This window comes from Triticum aestivum, chromosome 1B (assembly GCF_018294505.1).
Source record: "Triticum aestivum cultivar Chinese Spring chromosome 1B, IWGSC CS RefSeq v2.1, whole genome shotgun sequence".
NCBI lineage: Eukaryota > Viridiplantae > Streptophyta > Magnoliopsida > Poales > Poaceae > Triticum > Triticum aestivum.
The window spans coordinates 323,467,405-323,487,458 of NC_057795.1; the positions used below are offsets into that span (position 1 = coordinate 323,467,405).

General features: G+C 48.1%; 1 protein-coding gene across 1 annotated transcript; it reads right to left on the reverse strand.

Moving 5' to 3' along the window:
- Window positions 1-14,649: 14,649 nt before the first annotated feature.
- LOC123121758 (uncharacterized) lies at window positions 14,650-18,744 on the reverse strand. The gene is made up of 5 exons (XM_044541803.1): window positions 17,502-18,744; window positions 16,076-16,131; window positions 15,464-15,995; window positions 15,193-15,389; window positions 14,650-15,066 (listed from the first exon to the last, which is right to left on the reverse strand). Exons 1-5 carry the CDS (start codon window positions 18,591-18,593, stop codon window positions 14,913-14,915), a joined length of 2,031 nt encoding a protein of 676 aa, XP_044397738.1. The 5' UTR covers window positions 18,594-18,744; the 3' UTR covers window positions 14,650-14,912.
- Window positions 18,745-20,054: the final 1,310 nt, after the last annotated feature.

Below are 20,054 nucleotides of genomic sequence, written 5' to 3' on the forward strand. Positions count from 1 at the left end.
TTTAAAAGTAATTTGAAAACCAATGAAATTCTGGGAGAAACGTATTTTCGCAATTTTTTGCAAACGGTTTGTCGGATTGATACAAATGATACGGCGTTGGAAAGCTATGGAAAATGCGCAACTTTTGCATATAGAAATGTTTTCCCAATTCCTTACGGTTTAAAAACGAATTCGAATACAGTCAAATTTGATTTTGAATGCGATTTTTTTAAAAAAGTTTGTCGAAATATGGCAAATAATATACCGTTGGATAGCTGTCGAAAATGCGAAACTTAGTCATGTTGAACGTTTTCTCTACTTCGCAACCCTTTAAGAGTAATTTTGAATATGGCATGACGGACCTGCTGTTTTCTCGTCTAAAAAACAGAGTAGTCGTACTGATACATGTGTATGTTTGTACTGAGCTATTTTTTGTAGAGTAATTTTGAATGGTTCTGAAAAAGAATACTTGTACTGATGCTTGCATGGGTTTGTACTAAGCGTGTTTTCACTAACTAGACTTTGCTCTGTTTTTTGGGTAATATTTTTCTCGTAAGTTTTCAACGGTTTAGTGTATCGTCGCCCCTGTACTTGTATGGTTTGTATCATCGAACTGAATGTTGTTTTATTCAAAAATAAAATGTTTTTTTTTAACTCAACATTTTTTTGACAACGTTATTCTGAACTTCTCTTATTTTACGACTTGTACTAAGGTACTTACTAAGCAGGATTTTCATGGGGTTCCTTTTCTTTGCTTGAATTTTTACAATTTGAATTTCGGCCATTTCTTTTATTCCGAACGGACCACCGTTTTTAACTCGTACCGAGGTACTTAGTACACCCGAACTGGGGTGGCTGTCGTGTGTCTCGGCGAGGAAGAAGACAAAGCTCGGGAGCGCGGCTGGATTCGGCCGACTCCTGGTCCGGCCGGTAGGATGCTGCGCAAGGCGGGGGCTGACAGGCGCAGGGCAGCGGGGCTCGGAGTGGCGGCGCACAGCGAAGGGGCTCGGGGGTGGCGGCGCGGGGCAGGGGATGGCGGTGCGCGGCAGCGGAGGGAGGCTGGGACGGCGCGTGGTAGCCGCCGGAGGCGGGGACAGGCCGCGGCAGCCGCCTGAGGGAGTCGGGCGTGGGGCGCGGCGGGGTCGCCGGATGTGGGAGGCAGGGGGCGCAATGCGGCGCCGAAGGTTGAAGGCGAGGGGCGGCCGGCCGGCCGGCCGGCGGTAGAAGGCGGGTTGGATTGGGGGCAGGTCAGCGAGTTTCTACAGTGGTCTGCGCGTCGCGCCCTTATAGGGACAGAGGGTAACAGAATAATATTCTGTTACCGGTAACAGAATAGTCCAGCCCTATATATATATATATATAAACACTATTCTAATCACGGGGACAGAATAATATTCTGATCACAACCTGAACTGCCTGAGTAACGCGCCTGAACTTCTCTCTGTACGAACCCGACCTTCGGGCTATCTTCGCAATCGTGCCTTCTACCACGAGTTTTTCTGGTTAGTCGTGTTCCATGTGACGTAAGTGTAATCCTCAAACGATTTTTCGCAACTAAATACTCGTTTTAGATAGGAATCTCGCTCATAGGCGGATTTTGCACTCGGGTCGTGAAGAACTCGCGTTTTTTGCGATTTTACTGCCTGAGTTGTTTGACCTGAACTTCCCCCTGTGCTAGCTTGAACTTCCCGCAACATTGCCCAAATAGGTCGTGCTATATACCGTTGGAAATCTATGGACACGTGTATCATGACCCAAGTTAAATTTTTTGCAAAATGTAAGCGGTTTAAGAGCAGTTTTGAAAACCGTTTTTCTTTCACACAAAAAACATGAATCATAATTTTGATCGCATTTCTAAACGGTTTATCGGAATGAGGCATATAATATGGCGTTGGAAAACTGCTGCAAAACCGCTCCTTCCACATGTTGAAAGTTTTCTCTAATTCTCTATGGTTAAAGAGTAATTTGAAAAAACGTAAAATTTCGCAAACCGAACAGCCGAGTTCCTATATTCGATGTCATTTCTAAACGGCTAATCCAATTGAGGCATATGATATACCGTTAGAAAGCTTATGAAAATGCACTACTCTTTCATGTTTAAAGTTTTTTCTAATTTTGAACGGTTTAAGAGTAATTTAGAAAATGGTATAAGTCCTACCGAGTTCGTATTTTCGAGCTAATTTTTTAACCGTGCGTCCGAATGCAGCAAATGATATGGCATTGGAAAGCCTGAGAAAATGCGAAACTTTTTGGTATGTATTATTTCTCCCAATTCTTTACGGTTTTAAGTCAGTTTTGGAAATGTCGAAAAACGTATTTTTGCCGTATTTTCTACAAACTTTATCGGAATGGCGCAAATAATATACTTTGAAAAGCTACGGAAAATCCGAAACTTTTTCATGTTGACAGTTTTCTCTAATTCCCAACCGTTTTTAAGTAATTTTAGAAACGGCGAGATCATTCGTTCTGCCTTTATCGCGAAACAGATTCGCCAAAAATGCATCGCGTGAAGTACCTGAACTTCTCGGTATGAAACCTTGAACTTCACTCTGTTTTTCACTTGCTTTTTTTGCCCGTAGCTCTCCATCCATGCACCGGAACACTCACCGGAATTAAGCAAGTGATATACCGATGCAAAGCTGCTGTAGACACGCAACTTTCCCGTGTTGATCATTTTTTCATACTCGCAACGGTTTTAAAAGTTTTTCATCTGAAATTCATTCAGTGTAGTAGTTGAACTTCCAGCTGTTTTCACGTTGAACTTCCGTGACGTATTTTCGTTTGTAATTTGATCATACATTCGTCAATGTCACACAAATGATATCTCTTTTGTACAAACCTCTCTCACAATAAATTTTTTAACTTTCTTCGACCGAGGACTTGAACTTACACAAATGATTCCCTACTGTTTTGAAGTAAATTAAAAAATGGCGAGATCATGATTTCTGCCTTCATCGCGAATGGAAATACACTGCGTGAAGTAGTTGAACTTCTCGTGCATGTCTATTTGAACTTCACACTGTTTTTAACGTGTTGTCTTTTGCACTACGTGAAATAGTTGAACTTCTAGGACGTGTCTGTTCGAACTTCACTTTGTTTTTGACGCGCTGATTTTTGACGTGCTGGTTTTTTATCGCGAAACAAATTCGTCGAAAATGCATCGCGTGAAGTACTTGAACTTCTATGAACGTTCTACTTGAACTTCACTCTGTTTTTCACGTGCTTTTTTTCTGCTCGTAGCTCTTCATTCACTCACCGAAATTAAAAAGTGATATACCGATGGAAAGCTGCTGTAAACATGCAACTTTTTTGTGTTGATCATTTTTTCATACTCGCAACGATTCAAAATATATTTTTGAATGCGTAAAACAACATCGTTTTTTACCTGTTTTTTACATGTAGCTGATGGTCGGACGTCTCACACTAGAGATCTTGAACTTCATCGGGAGTAGCACGTGAACTTCTTGCAACAAAACCTTTTAAGCCTTTTGTTTTCTATTCTTATTTTCCTGTCTGAAACGCATTTCGTGTATTAGTTGAACTTCCCGTTGTTTTCGTCTTGAACTTCTGTCGCGTTTTTTGTTTAACGACTCTCACAAGAATTTTTGAACTTTCTTGGGCCGAGCACTTGGACTTCTAGCAACAATTTTTTTTGAACTTTGCCTTTTTATTCTTCTTTTCTCATACTAAATGCACACCATGCAGTACATGAACTTCTGACAGTTATCAAACCGAACTTCTCTCTTTTTTGCATTAGTAACAGAAAAAGTTTGAGCGTTTTATATACATCGAACCTCTCTAACTTTTTTATTTGAACTTCTTTGTGTATTTTTGAAAATTGAAGTTTTGTTAGAAACATCAAACTTCTTCGTTATTTTCAATTGAACTTATTGGTTTTATTCGTTAGTAATCAAAAAATTCTGAAATGTTAAATAAATATCAAACTTCTCCCTTCTTTAAAATTGAACTTCTTAGTTTTATTTTTCAGTAACGAGAAAAATTGAGTTTTTGATATACATTGAACTACTCTGATTTATAAATTTGAACTTCTTGGTTTTAATCTTTAGTATTGGGGAAAATCTGAGTCTTTTATAAACGTCAAAGACCTTCATTTTTTAATTCGAACTTCTTGGTGTTATACGGGAAAAATCCTAGGTACTTTTCAAAAAGAACGTATGGACGTGATGGGTTTTCAGATGAAAGTGAGTGAAGTACTAGTTCTCTACTAAAAATAGAATACAAGGAAAAGCGCAAAACTCCTGTTGTAGATGTCGCAACTAGTACATGGCCTTAACACGTCTTTCAACTACTAGTATTCTTGATTCCCCCCAAAAAGAGAGACAACACTTGGCGTCCTAGTACTTTTCATGCATCGTAGGCACAGTTTCAGTGTATCAATTCATTTTTGATCCATCCATCTTCCACTGTACTAGCAAATTTCATCTCTCTCTCTCTCTTGTATGCATTTTCTACTATGTAGATCCATGTGAATGTACATGCCGATGGTCAAAGCTAGCAAATAGCAGCAAAATATAACTTGGAAAAAAATAAAGTTAATACACATGGCAGTAGCTCGCAAGCACACAAGTGCAGTAACAAGCAACATGCAGAAAGTCATGCAAACCAACGTGACAGCCAGCTCATAGTTGTAGTAGAAGTTGGTGTATAATAATAGTAGAACTTCACGTCAGACAGTGTATAGGTATGGTCGAATTTGGCCTATGGTTGCGCTAGAACTTGACGGAACATCTCTAAATTTTTGTGGATAGATGTTAGTAGGGGAGATGCACACGAGTTGGTGTCAACGCCGACGGGCTCGGTGCGGAGGGCCTCCTCCACAACCACGTTCACCAACATGAGCGACGCACTAGCGATGGATCCGGCCAGAGCAGTTGGCCGCTCGAGATGCGACACAATTGACCTGTCGACACGCTGATCTTCACAGGCATCTCGGTGTCTCCTTCTCTTTACATGAAAAGTGAACTTCAGCAAAACAAATAGTGAATTTGGCGTGGCACAAAACAACAAAATGCAAGGCATGCCCCATTTGTGTGCCCTACTGTAGTAGCAGGCGTGGTCATCCATGAGGAGCACAACAGAGTTGAACGACCTAAGTTTGCGAAGTTGGACGTCCTGGGCGTCGTAGTGGCACGCATGGCTAGCTGAAGTCCGGGGCCTCCTCCAGCTGCAGGTCGACATCTCCTGAACCTGCAGGTAGTGGCCAATCTACACGTGGGCTGGTGGTTTTTCCGTCGAGTGGGATTGTAGGAGGCCCTGCACGATGGCCTTGACAACGGCGTCAGACCGAGAAGAAACAGAGAAATTAGAGGAGCAGCAACGAGATGGTGGGGCGGGCATCGTCGGGCCGGTGTGGACAGGAGCGCGAGCGAGGGGGCATGCATCGCCTGAGCAGTGCGTGAGGGCTCTCCTCGCTGGGGAAGCTGGATCCCGGAGTATGTGCTGGGAGGACGAGAGGGCGGCCATGCACCGGAGGAGGCGGGGGGAAGCGGCACACTGGAGAGGTGGGGGATGCTTCGCGCCGGAGGAAGGGGGTGCGGCGGCGCGCCGGAGAGGCAGGGGAGGCCTCAGGACGGTGGCGCGCTGGAGAGGCAGGGGAGGCCTTGCGCCAGAGGAGGCGGGGGCGGCGGCGCGCCGGAGAGGCAGGGAAGGCCTCACGCCCGAGGAGGCGGGGGGCGGCGGCGCGCCGGAGAGGCAGGGGAGGCCTCGCGCCTGAGGAGGCGGAGGGCGGCGGCGCACCGTAGGAGATGGAGGAGGCAGCGGTGGGATCGGGAAGAAGGTCATGGGGTGGATCTGGAGAAGGTAATGCGAGGTCTAGGGGTGGGTTGGTCTGATGATTTTTTTGTTCGGGAGCACCTCATCGGGCCCTATATAGGGCCGACCGTGATCCGAATAACTATTCTGATCCTGTGATCAGAATAGTGCTACTATATATATATATATATATATATATATATATATATATATATATAGGTAGTTACCCCACATATCTCATATACTACCATGTGGTATTATATATACTATTTTATTATTTTAAATATGTTCATATACTATATCTAAGATATTTGAAATCAAGTTACATGAAAAAATTGCATATGAGCCCATAGTTTTTGTTATGTTTGTGAAATACGTACATATTTGTACGTAAAAAGAACATACTCAAAACATGGTACATACTACCTAAAAATTAATATATATACTACTTAATCATTGTTATATAGTACATACTACACGTACATACTCTCGGTTTCGATAGATACTACATACAACATATAAAACGCAAGTGGTGGTAACTACCATTGCTTGTAGGAAACATTTGTCCTATATCTGTATATATAATTTCGATCATGATGAACTAGATGCATAGGATAAAACTTAAGATGAAATTCTAATTTCAATCGGTTCTAATATCATCACATAGCCTATACCATGTCAATGCCTTTCCCTCCAACGATAAAGGAAATACCTTCTTATTAACTTCATCTTTGGATAAACCTGCAAGCTTAAACAATACACAAATTTTATCCACATAAATTAAGTGCATATCAGGATGTACTGTTCCATCTCCTACATAAGGATTAGCTAGTAGTTTCTCTAACATACCCGAACGAATCTCATAATAAATATTTTTAGTAGGTGTAGTAGGTTGAGGGGCAACTCTTTGTGCTTCCGGTTGGGGTGAAGATACACCGAACAAACCCCTCAAGGGATTATTTTCCATAGTGACAAATAATAGTAAATTTCAGCACGTAATATAAATCTTTCCTTATCAAATTCCACTCACCAAACAACAACGCCAGAAAAGAGTCTTGATGACCCACAAGTATAGGAGATCTATCCTACTCCTTTAGATAAGTAGGAGTGTCAAACCCAACGAGGAGCAGAAGGAAATGACTAGCGGTTTTTCGGTAAGATATTTTCTGCAAGCACTGAAATTATCGGCAATAAGTAGTTTGATAGCAAGGTAATTTGTAACGAGCAACAAGTAGCAATTGTGACAAAGGTGCAGCAAGGTATTCCAATCCTTTTTATAGCAAAGGACGGGTCGGAACTTTCTCTTATAACAAGCAAAGCGTTCTTGAGGACACATAGGAATTCATCTAGTTACTTTCATCATGTTTATTTGATTTGCGTTCGCTACTTTGATAATTTGATATGTGGGTGGACTAGTGGTTGGGTGTTGTTCTTACTTGAACAAGACTCCTGCTTATGATTACCCCCTCTCCCAAGCATCCACAACTACGAAAGAAGAATTAAGATAAATCTAACCATAGCATGAAACATATAGATCTAAATCAACCCCTTACGGAATAGCGCATAAACTAGTGTTTAAGCTTCTGTCACTCTATCAACCCATCATCTAATTACTACTCCACAATGCCTTCCCTTAGGCCAAAGTATGGTGAAGCGTCACGTAGTCGACGTTCACACGACACCACTAAAGGAAGCAACAACACACATATTATCAAAATATCAAACTAATACCAAATTCACATGATTGATTATAACCGGACTTCTACCATGTCCTCAAGAACAAAAGTAACTACTCGCAAATCATATTAATGCTCAAGATCAGAGGGGTATTGAATATAATTAAGGATCTGAACATATATTCCTCCATCAAATAAACGAACAAGATCAACTACAAGATGTAATCAACACTACTAGTAACCCACAGGTACCAATCTAAGGTTTTGAGACAAAGATTGAACACAAGAGATGGACTAGGGTTTGAGATGAGATGGTGTTGGTGAAGATGTTGATGAAGGTTGGTGCTCCCACGATGAGAGGGTCGATGGTGATGACGATGCTTCAATTTTTCCTTCCCGGAGGAAAGTTTCCTCGGCAGAATCGCTCCGTCGGAGAGCAAAAGTGCTCCTGCACAGGTTCCGCCGCGAGATGGCGGTGCTTTGTCACGAAACCATTTTTTTTCGAGGTCAAATGGCACCTTATAGCAGAAGATGGGCCTTGGGGGCCTGCCAGGGGCGCCACGAGCTTGGGGGGGAGGGGGGCTAGGCTTGTCGCTTCCTGGTGGGTCCCCTTCTCGTGTTTCTTCAGCCATTTTTTTATTATATACCAAAATAATTATTCATCAATTTTCAGGTCATTTGGAGTTGTGCAAAATAGGTATCTCTGATATAGCCCTCTCCGGCCCAGAATTTCAGGTGTCGACAATCTCCCTCTTTATGTGAAACTTGCAGAATAAGAGAGAAAAGGCATAAGATTTGTATCATAAATTGAAATTACTATCCAAAACACAATAAATAACAATAGGAAAACATGATGCAAATTGGACGTATCAATTTTTTATTTTATGCTGAGAGAGAGAGAGAGAGACCTTAGGATTGACAGCATTTAAACGCGTTGGGATTATTTGAGCACTAAGGCCACCATCGACGAGGGTGAGAAGGAAGATAAGCGGCAACACAAATGGGATGCACATGGTAACAGAAGTGGCGACTTCCTCTGATCCTCTCGTTTTTCTTCCCTAACCCTAGGCAGCTAGGGAAAACTCTCCCCTCCAAACTTCACCAACAAACCCGCGGATTAGCATCCCCTCCGTTTGCTGCTCCAACGGCTGGTGGCGGGGAGGGAGACTCGGTGCCTTCGCCCGGTTAGGGTTTTCAGTCATCGCAGGTGCCGCTCGGGCGAATAACAGTGCTACTTCTTTGAGTTTGTCTTCTGGGCTCCGATGCTCCTCAAATTCATCCCTCTGGACGTAATCGACAGAGGTCTGACGTACATTCTTGTCATTTCTTTGGGGCGGTTAGGTTAGAGTTTCTTGTCATGTGGCGAGATTTGGTGTCATGTGCTTGAGATCTATGCAAGGGTTAACAACGACAATTGCACCTCCAGGACGATGTCCTTAGAGGCACGTGCACGAAGACTTCAGGCTATCAGTCGTGTCGGGTAGGCGACCGCCGACAGCGGTGTGTCGGTGGGTCGTTCTGACGACAGTAGTGATTGTTCGGTGGTCTTGAAATCTCAATGTATTTTTTATTCTCTTGAGATGTTTTGTACTTCCACCGAAATTTAATAATAAATCTATTTTTTCGGAAAATAGAAAGACACGCTCTAATACACAACGGTGTAGCTACTACAAGCCAAATTTACTTGCTTGCCAAAATGCGTACTTACTGTATCTAACATCTTCGTTGTGAAAATGCGATGTGATCAACACAGTGCATTTCCCTCCCCAAGAGGCCAAGACAACTTGTTTTTTTTGCAGGAAAATTAGAGAGCTTTATTTCACGAAAGCACACTCGGTGCAATCAGCCAGAAGGCCGGTGACCAAGAAGCTAGGGGTTTCTTCGAGACAGCTTTCGGTCACATTCAGTGTGCAAGCACGCTTCGCACACAGATGCGCCAGAACATTTGCCGCTCGATTTACATGAAAAATATCAAAAGAAGCAAAAGAGGTACATAGCTCTCCTATTTCTAAAAGTAAAGGAGCCACAATTGAATGAGAATTGTGGCGAGTTTGCCAGAACTTCACCAGCTCCAAACAGTCGACCTCCATGATCACATGCTGAAACCCACGGAGACATGCAAAGCGGACTCCATCGCGCAATGACAAACACTCCATCATCAGAGGGTCCGAAACTCCCATGTATGGTTTACACCATGAACCCAGGAGAGCCGATGATGATCTAGCTACTCCTCCAGCACCACCCCGGCCTTCAACCAGCTCCTGAGCGCCGTCCGTCGTAATCTTGACCGAACCCCCCTCAGGAGGCCGCCAACCATAACCCGGTAGGACCCGAGTTTCCTTTCGTGGTAGTTGGAGGAGGGAGATAGCCTCCTTAATATATTTGATAGATGTTACAAGATCTCTCCCCTCTTCACCATGTTTGATTCGGTTCCTGGAGTGCCAAATTGCCCACATAATCATGGTGATCTTGGCACGATCATCGGATGTGAACTGAGGATCACAAGTGATATCTCGAGCCCACGTAACCGAGTGGAGAGGAGGAAGACGAAGACCGAGCCATGTCCATGCCTCTTCCCAGAAGCTCTGTGCATGTATACAATGTATTAGTGCATGCTTCAGGTCCTCCTTCGTAGAGCGACAAACATTACACTGGCGAGCATCTGCAATGTGTCGATAGTTGAGAGTTGTTTCATCCGGAAGAATGCCACGTAACACTCTCCACCAGAACACTCGTACTTTTGGGATAACATTCAACTTCCACAAGGATTTCCACAACTGTTTATCATCGGATGAGGTTTCGGTAGCCGTCCCTTCCTCTAGAGCCAAACGCTCGTTCTGAGTCACGAGAGCACGGTACATCATCTTGACAGTGTAGTTACCTGATATGTCAATGCCCATGCAAGAAAATCGTCACCACCGCCTTGCCTGACAGGGATATTAAGGATAGTCGCGGCATCTTGAGCCGTGAAGGTATCCCTGATCAAATCAATCTTCCAAGACCAACTTCGTGTGTCAATGAGATCTGAAACCCTCTCAATATTTGTACTTGTTCGTCTCAGAGCTGGAGTCATTGTGATCGTACCTGGGATCCACTTGTCCTCCCAAACCGATATAGTAGAACCATCTCCCACTGTGGAGATTAACCCTGTCTTCAGAGCGTCCCTTCCGGCCACAATCGCCTTCCAAGTTGCCGAGGCTGACTTGGGAACTAAAGCATGCATGAAATCAGTATCCGGAAAGTAACGGCCCTTGAGTACTCTCGCACAAAGCAAATTTGGGTTGGTGATGAAACGCCACCCATGCTTTCCCAACATAGCTAGGTTAAACAGATGCGGGTCTCGAAACCCCATCCCCCCCTCGCACTTGGGTTTAGATAACTCCTTCCAGGATACCCAATGCATTGCTTTTTTATCAAGAGAGCTACTCCAAAAAAATAGACATGGGGGAAGTGAGACTCTTGCAAACTTTCTTGGTGAGAAGGAAAGTGCTCATGGGATAAGTGGGAATAGACTGAATTACAGATTTGAGCAAAGTTTCCCGTCCAACACATGCAAGCAATTTTTCTGACCACCCTTGCATCTTCCCACGAGCTCGCTCACTAATATGATCCACTGGTGATACGTCCAACCGCAGTGGGGAGCCCCAAATATCTCTCACTAAAAGCCTCGACTTGGATATTCAAAGTCGACTTCGAATCTTGCCTGATGGTGTCCGGGGTATTTGTGCTGAAATAAATAGAGCTTTTGTCCCGGTTCACACACTGACCCGAGGCATCACCATAGATCCTCAGAATTTCATTCAGACGCAAAGCACTAGCTGCGCTTGCATTAATGAAGATTAGGCTGTCATCTGCAAACAACAAATGAGAGACCCAAGGTGATCTATAGCTCACTCTTAGTCCCCGATCAATGTATCCATCATTATAAAACTTCAGTAATGAGGAAAACCCTTCTGCACAAAGAAGAAACAGATATGGAGAAACTGGATCACCTTGTCGAAAACCCCGAGATGGGGTGAAGAATGGAAGAAGCTCTCCATTAACCCGAACAAAAAACCGAACCGAGGTGACACACTTCATTATCAGGCGAATGAAATTAATACTGAAGCCCAAATGAGACAGAATCGCCTCGAGGTAATGCCACTCCACCAGATCGTAAGCCTTCATCATGTCTAACTTGACTGCACAAGAGAAATTCTTTCCTTTCTTCCTTCTTCTCATCGTATGTATACTTTCATAAGCAACCAGTACATTGTCTGTGATGAGACGACCAGGAACAAAAGCGCTCTGCTCTTCACTGATAATATCATCCATAATGTATCTCAAGCGATTAGTAATAACTTTGGCCGCAATCTTATAAAGGACCGGACGCAAAGCAATAGGACGATATTGTGAAATCGACTGTGGGTGTCGTACCTTGGGGATAAGAGTGATAGCAGTGTCGTTCAAACCCGAAGGTAACTCGCCCCCATTCAGAAAGTCCAGTACTACCAAGGTCACGTCATTGCCGAGCAAGTCCCAATGCCACTGATAAAACCCTACAGTAAAGCCGTCAACACCAGGAGCCTTAGATGGCGCCATTTGGAACAACGCCACTTTGACCTCATCTACGGTGTATGGCTTGGTAAGATCATCATTCATGCCCTGAGTCACTTTGACGGGCACATGAGATAATAAATCGCTAGCCTCAGTAAAACCCTGCGTTTGATACAGGTTCTGATAGAAAGCTAGCACCTCAGCCTTGCCCTCACTCTTAGATTCACATATTGTGCCATCTACACGGCGTAAGCCATGTATCTTGTTCATTCTCTTTCGCTGGGCAGCTTGTGCCTGAAAGTAGGAAGTGTTCCGATCGCCCTCGAGGAGCCAAGGAACCCGTGAACGCTGTCGAAGCCACACCTCCTCTTGGTGGAGCGCTTCCTTCAGCTTCTTGACAATACTTTTCTCTTCATCCGTTGGTCCCACCCCCATGGTGGAGCACCTGATACGATCCAATCTCTTTTGAAGTTTCCTGACCATGTGTGTCAAACAACCAAATTCCTTTGAGCCCCATGGCTCAAGAATAGACTGGAGGGACCCCAAGGCTGATGCAATCCCTTGGAGCCCTGGCGTATGCTGAATCCCCCGCCAAGTATCACATAGCAGGCGATCATAATCCGAGTGCGTCTGCCATACGTTCTCATAACGAAATTGTCTTTTAGCCCGTGGCCCGTACAAAGGCATGTCCTTAATCTCAGCTACAACGAAACAGTGATCAGACTCAACTGAGGGGAGATGTCTGACCCGTATATGTTGAAAAAGTTGCTGAAACTCCTCGTTCCAAAAGCTCGGTCGAGACGGACCTTTACATTTGCTGCACCTGTTTGCTGATTGTCCCACGTATATGGTGTACCCGACCAGCCTAAATCTTGCATAGAAACCTCATCCATGACAGTCCGAAACGCTCACATGTGTGTCTCTGATCTTGCTCTTCTGCTAAAGTGTTCGGAACCATAGAGAGTTTCATTAAAATCCCCCATACACAGCCATGCTGCATGGGGTATAGAAAAAAGAGTGTGCAGGAGCTGCCAGCTTTCACCACGATCTGAAGCTCTTGGCGCCCCATAAAAACCAGTAAACCTCCAAACCGAAGAACTCTGATTGTTGCTGTGAACCTCCACATCAATGTGACACTTACTGAAATTTTTCAGCTCAACATTCACATCACGTGACCAAAACAGACCAATGCCACCACTTAGGCCGACACTGTCTACTACAAAACACCCTCCAAAACCGAGAGTGCACTTCAACGCCTCAACTCTTTTAGCTTGAATTTTCGTTTCCATCACAAAGAGAAGAGTGGGTCTTTCTAGCTTCACTATACTGCGAAGCTCGCGAACTGCCTCGGGGTTCCCAAGCCCCCGGCAGTTCCAGCTCAAGCATGTCATTGTGTTGGGCAGGACCGCGGCGCGGTCTCTGCCGAATTCTCAGGTGTGGGCTTCTTTTTCTTTGGATCCCGTAAAAATTCATCACCTTCTACTTCATTGCTAGCAGAAGTCTCACCATCCTTGCCAATAGTTTCAACACCATTGGCTGCACTCGGTTCCCCCTCTGTAAGCAGCAAGTTTTCACCATCGGTCTGTATACTTGGTTCGGAGCATCTTTCCTCTTTGGTGGAGCCCTGTGCTTGATCGGGGAAATAACCTCTTCCCCTGGCTCCTTGTTGGTGCTCGAGTTTCTGGTTGTTGGCTTGTAGTTGGCACCCTTCTGTGGATCCTTGGAAGAATTTTCACTGCTCGGTGACTTCCGGGACTCGTCAGGAGCGCGTAATTTTGGGCCGAACGGAAGCTCACCATTCTCGTCCCTAGAACCAGGAGTTGGGCAATGCAAATCTGAGTGCCCTAACCTACCACAGGAGAAGCAGAAGTATGGTATATTTTCATATTGGATATCGTATATATCTACCTTCTTCCTCCTGGCAGAGTCTATTAGGATCCAGCGTCTGATTGGCTTAGCAACATCGATGGAAATTCTTGCTCGCAGAAACCCACCATTGTGGTCAAATTTAACTGAAAGAGCGTTCTTGTCTATCTGTTGAGCTATTGGCTTCCACCATGCCTCATCACGCAAATTGTATGGCAAGTTAACAACCCTAGCCCATACTTGCAACTTATCAAACTTCACCTCATCCGGCCTCATGCAGTCGTCAAATTCCGCTAGCACCACTGCATTCTTATTGATATGCCATGGGGACCCCCCCCCCCCAAACACGATCCCTATTTCTCTGATTCTCAAACTCTGCCACAAAGATGTTAATTCCGGCAGATCTGAACTAAAGACCTCGTGGATTACCCCATGCCGAGCGCAGGGCGTTGGTGATAGTCTGGATATGGAGTTGATTACAGTGTAGTACTTTACCAGCCAACAGCCACCTCGCCGGTCCATCCTCGATGCGATCATCAAGTATCAAAGGAGTAGCCTCTTCCTCGGAGATATCAAGTTTCCCTAAAGCTTCCTCCAATTGTTTCCTGGCCGCGCGACCCGCGAGAGGGTCGCTCTCCGGCGCCGCCCCCGCCGCAGAGTTAGATCCTGCCATGCGCAGGTTCTCCCCCTTGACGGATCTCTCGCACCGGCGATAGATCACCGGACGAAGGCTGTTTCCACGTCCAAACCCTAATCGCCTCCAGCGCCGCCAGAGGGTTTAGGGTTAGGGGAAAAAACTGCGGTTCTCCAAATCCCGATCTAAAACAGGCCAAGACAACTTGTCCCTGCAGGAAACCACACAAGAGGCTCACAGTATCGTACTATATATATGTACACCTTCAGACTTCCATGTAGCTAAGTACAATAATCCCAAGTATTAGTAAGCTCCACGGGTGGTTGATCTCTAGTTCTCTTCCATCGACCATTTGCCAATATCCAAAGAGAAAAGCCCAGGGCACTGCTAGTGCTAGCTCCAGGTACCATCGCCGTATGCGCAGAGTCGAGAGAGAGACAGAATTCGGTTCAGGCGTTCAAGGACCAGTCGTAGTCCTGGTAGGCGATGCTGATGGGTCCGCCGTCGTTGAGGAGATGCGTCAGGAGCCCGGCTTTGGTCGGGTCCAGGTAGTTGAGGATCCACCTGAGGATGTCCCTGTCCTGCCCGAAATCGGCGCTGTACCTGCACAGCATAGAGCAATCGCCGGTCACCACCAACTCCCCATGAACTTGAAACATGCATCAGCCCACCCAGCTGGGATGGGATTGGCAACAAACAACAGGGTAGCTAGCTGCAAGCTCTCAGTACCATTTGATGATCCTGGTGAGGTGGACGGTCCGGGTCTCGAGGTCGATCTCCACGCCGCCGTCGAGGAGGAACTCCCTGGCCGCGTGCCGGAGCTCCGGCTCCACGCCCTGCGTGGAGTAGAACCGCACGCTGGGGCTCGACCGCGTCGCGTTGCACAGCGCGAAGTGCACCAGCGGGTTCACCTTCGTCTCCGCCAGCTGCACAGCCAAAGTAAAATAAAGATCCCAGCGCGAGCGGAGAGCATGCAGCGAACGGTGTTCCAGACATGTACCTCGAGCCTCTTATCGGAGGCGCCGAACGGCTTGACGATGGTGTAGGGCTGCCTGCGGTTGCCGCGGAGGATGCCGTTTTTGATGGTCGTGAGGGAGTAGGGGTACCCGCCGACGACGTACTGGAAGTCGGTGAAGAAGGACCGGCGGTCGACGGCGCCCCCGCCCGCTGGCTGGCCGGTCCTGATGACGGCGTGGATGGCCATGGCGTTGTGCAGGTTGAGGAAGAAGGAGAGGCGCTCCCCGGCGGGCAGGGCGAAGACGTCCGCCCGCTGGAGGTCCCGCGCCAGGCTGGCGTACCTCCGGAACTCCTCGCTGGCGGCGACGCGGGCGTAGTCGAGGCGGCGGCGGTCCTCGGAGGCGTAGGCCTCGAGTATGGCGACCATGATCTTGGTCATCCTCTGGCCGACGGCGGCGGCGGGCTTGGGCTCGCCGTCGTTGGTGGAGCCCCTGAAGTTGTAGTACCTGGGGACGGCCGGGTCGTGCTCCAGGAAGCGGTACAGGCTCTGGGTGCCGTCCTCGAAGCCGTTCTCCCTGCGCGCATATCCATTCATTGACGAACAAAACATCACTGGAATAGAAGTAAACTTCAGAGTGATGCATTGCACGCTGACCTGAAGACATGGTGGATGAAGTGCTTTCTCGCGAGCTCTTTCCCGATCTCCACAGCCTATAAGTAATGTAAAAATAGAGCTTATTATTATTGTCTTGCTTAATTGATCGGTCGAGGAGGAAATTAAAAACTGTTTAATTGATCGATCGACCTCCACAGTCCTGGCATTTGAAGTCAAATTCACAAGAGAAAACACGAGCGAAATAGACAAAGGCCAAGGGAAAGGACAGCGACGGGGACACTGGTGCAAGTCAAATTAGGGGGAACGCATCGATCATACGTATGCATGCACTAGACCGCATGATGGGTCGGTGCTTAAGCACCAAGAACGTACGAGTAGCAGTGGATCTATCACGCGCGGATTTCTTTCGGTCGTCCGCCCCACTAATCTAATCACGCTGCTAATTTTTCCAACCCGACCAAAATCTTATTACGTCTTCCAGCACGCAGGGCCAATCAGGGACTCTGCTCACGAAGATTGCACCGAGAGAGAGAAGGGTGTCTGTCTGCCGTCTGTCCTGTGATGGTCAGCGACGTGGTCGGCACAGAATCACACCACCAGTGCGATCGAGCACGCACGACCGGTTCAATTACTATCCGAATCAACATGGTCAAACAAGTGCGTACGTACACACGCCGCGCCGGTCCTGATTGGGTGCCAACGAACCGAGCCAGCCAGTGGTGGGGCCGGCTGCTTGCCCCGTTCCGTTGTGCTCCGCTCACCCGTTGCGGCGCGGGAAACCAAAGGAGAGCAGGCGGGCCGGTCCGGCACGGCACGGCACGGCGCGCGTGATCCTATCCCATCCTAGACAGCGTTTGCTTCCGGGCACCTCGTTTTCACCGATATGTTCCTTGGTATGATCGCTGCCTTCAAAGTTGTCTATACTGATTTGGACAGCGTCATAGCGTTTGAATTTCTAAAGTTCGGCATTTGGCAGCCGTGCATGACAACCAAGTTTCTCTTCGCCTAAAGCGAGTATATTCGGTTTTATTGAATTAATTGAGCATGACTTAAATGTACTCAATATTGACAAGGCTAAATAGCATGACTGGATTCTAAATAAAATTTAAGTAGTGAAGTAATTTGATCAGAAAACTATGACCAACTTAATTTTGCTTCATTTAAACTCAATATTCGCGTCTTCTATTTGCCCACTTCTGCAAAAACAACTCGAGGTATTGTTTAGGTAAAAGTGGACAAATACTACTACAGTGGCAGCTCGAGCTCAACACAGCATAATATTAGCTCCTAATGCGCACCATCAGCAAGTTAATTCTGTGAGAAATGATACGCTCTTAACTATTCACACCCAAGGCGTTTAGTCCAACACTACGTACTCACCACTCATGCAAAAATAAACAACGATCACGATAAAAAAAAAGTCAAACGAAACAGAAGCGGGCAGTAATAATCTAGTGCAACTCACCTTGTTCCTGCTGCACTCCAAGTGGTTCACGATGCCGTCGACCATGTCGGCGCCGGAGAAGCAGTTCTTCACGAGCTTCACCCTCACGAACCGGTCCTGTATGGGCAGCCGGTGCCGGAGCACCCTCACGATGCCCACCATGGCGTCCTCCATCTCCTCCTCCTCCCCCTCCTTGCCGGCGTCGGCGTCGAACCCGTACACGGGCACCCGCGGCGCCGCCTCGGGGCACCGCCTCCCGGCGACCTCCCGCACGCGCCGCTCGAACTCGCCGCTGTTGCGCAGGGAGTTGAGCACGACGAGCCCGCCCAGGAGCTTCTCGTTGAGGAAGATCTGGGGCACGCGCGCGGCGGCGCCGGCCCGGGACGCGAGGTCGGCCTCGCGCTCCGGGAACACGTCCAGGTTGATCTCCACGTAGGGCAGGCCGGACTGGCGGAAGAAGGCGCGCACGGCGGCGCAGTCGCGGCATCCCGAGCGGGAGAAGAAGCTGACCCGGCCCTTGATGTGGCTGCCCGAGAAGGAGTGGCCGTAGCCGTCGTCCTCCTCCGCGTCGGCGGCGATGGCCTCCTTGAGGCGGACGGTGACCTTCACGTTGGGCAGGTGGATCTCCTGCACGCCGTAGCACGCGTCCCCCGGCGCCGGGGCCGGCGTCTCCTTGAGCGACGAGATGCGGCGGTTGATGGCCGAGGACAGCACGTCGCGCCGGTCGCGGAAGAAGCGCCCGATGGACGCCACGTCCACCACGGCCGCGGCGGAGTTGGACCGCTCGACGTGCCTCTGCCCTTCCTCCACCTCGACGTGCCCGTTCGGCGCCGGCGTGGAGACCGCCCTCGTCAGCCCAGGCGGCGCCTCCGGCTGTGGGAGGTGCGAGGGCGGGCGGAGCACCACGCCCTGCAGCATCTTGCGCGCGTAGTACACGTCCTCCTCCTCGCCCGCGTCCGCTGCCGCGGCGATCCCGGTCCGGGTCCGCAGAGCGTGCGCCGCCGGATCGTCGTGTCGATGTTTGACGACGGCTGGATCCGGGGCGTTGGGGTGAAGGTGGTTGTGGTGGTGGGGCGCGAGCGGCATGGCCTGCACGAGGGTCTCCTCTCCCATGCCTCCTCCCCTCGGGGCCTGGGTTTTACGAGTGCCGAGCGGAACGGAACGGAACGGGAGGGCAACGGTATTTTTCTTTCCTTTTTTCTTCCTCCGCTGCTGCTCCTGTAACGGGATTTGGGATTTCCTTCGTTTTTGAGCGGCGAGGCGAACCAGGAGGGGGGTGGGGGGTTTAAGAACGAAAGGCCGGGCCGTCTATGCGCCACGACCACGACGCGCGCCGATGGACCCGGTGTACGGCGCCGCCGGTGTGTGACATGTGGGCCCCGGGGCGCCGTGAACCGCGGGAGGGCTTCAAAGGGGAAGAAGAAGTCAGGCCATGTGCCGATTTGGGTTGGTTTCTTTCGTTTTCCGGGGTCGTGTTGATCGGCCAGGTCAATCTGGGGCCGCACGGCACGAGCAGAGCTCCTCCGGCCGTCGTGCACGGTGGGATCTGGCCGGGTTTTTTTTTTTCGTTTTCTCGCGACCGAGATCTCAGATGGCACCACCGCCACATCGCCACTCGAGTTGACCTTTTGTGGGGCAGACGGGTCAAGTGAGCTGCCTGTGGCTGTGGACCTGACACCTCAGGCCACAATTCTTCTAGGCCGTCTAGTACTGCGACGACTGAACGCGTGACAGAGATCACACCAGAGGAGAGGAGAGGGCCTCGATCTGCACCGTCCGGCCGCTCTGGACCCACCCCCTGGCCGGCGAATAGCGTACTGCGAAAGGAGTCTGCCAAAGTGACGGATTTTCTTCCACTCGGCGAAGCATCGATGAAATCGTGGAAATCCAAATGAGCTCCCGGTCGTTTTCACGCGACGGACGAGCCGGCATCTGTATCTGTATCGGGTTCATCGGGGACCCGGACGCGGCCAAATGCATCATGGGCAGCAGCGCGCGACCTTAAGGGAGCATGAGCAACGTCCGTCGTCAGAGCTCGTCGTCTACCATGGTCGTCCGAGTATTATATGTGCAGTGGGTGCAAAGAATATGGACATACTACTACTAATCTGAATCACCGATCCTTCCAAACACATACTCCCTCCGTTCCTAAATATTTGTCTTTCTAGACATTTCAAATGACTACTACATACGAATGTATGTAGACATATTTTAGAGTGTAGATTCATTCATTTTGCTCTGTATGTAGTCACTTGTTGAAATGCCTAGAAAGACAAGTATTTAGGAACGGAGGGAGTACTAAAATAGCGGATAAACAAATGCGACCATATCCAGTTACGTTGCCATTTGGTTCCATGTTAAATGCATGCTGCTGAAAGCTGACTCTTTCAAGAGTGTATCTACCCGTCGATGAAGATACTTTTGCAAAAATGCAGTGCGACCAGGTAGTCTCATGAACTATCCATTCGGGAAACTCCTCAAGGCAACAAGAAAAAAAATGTCTTTCCATGCGGAGTCAACGGCAACACGCATGCTCCCCTCCTGGGCCTGATGACACCGCCCGGTGTCCAAAGC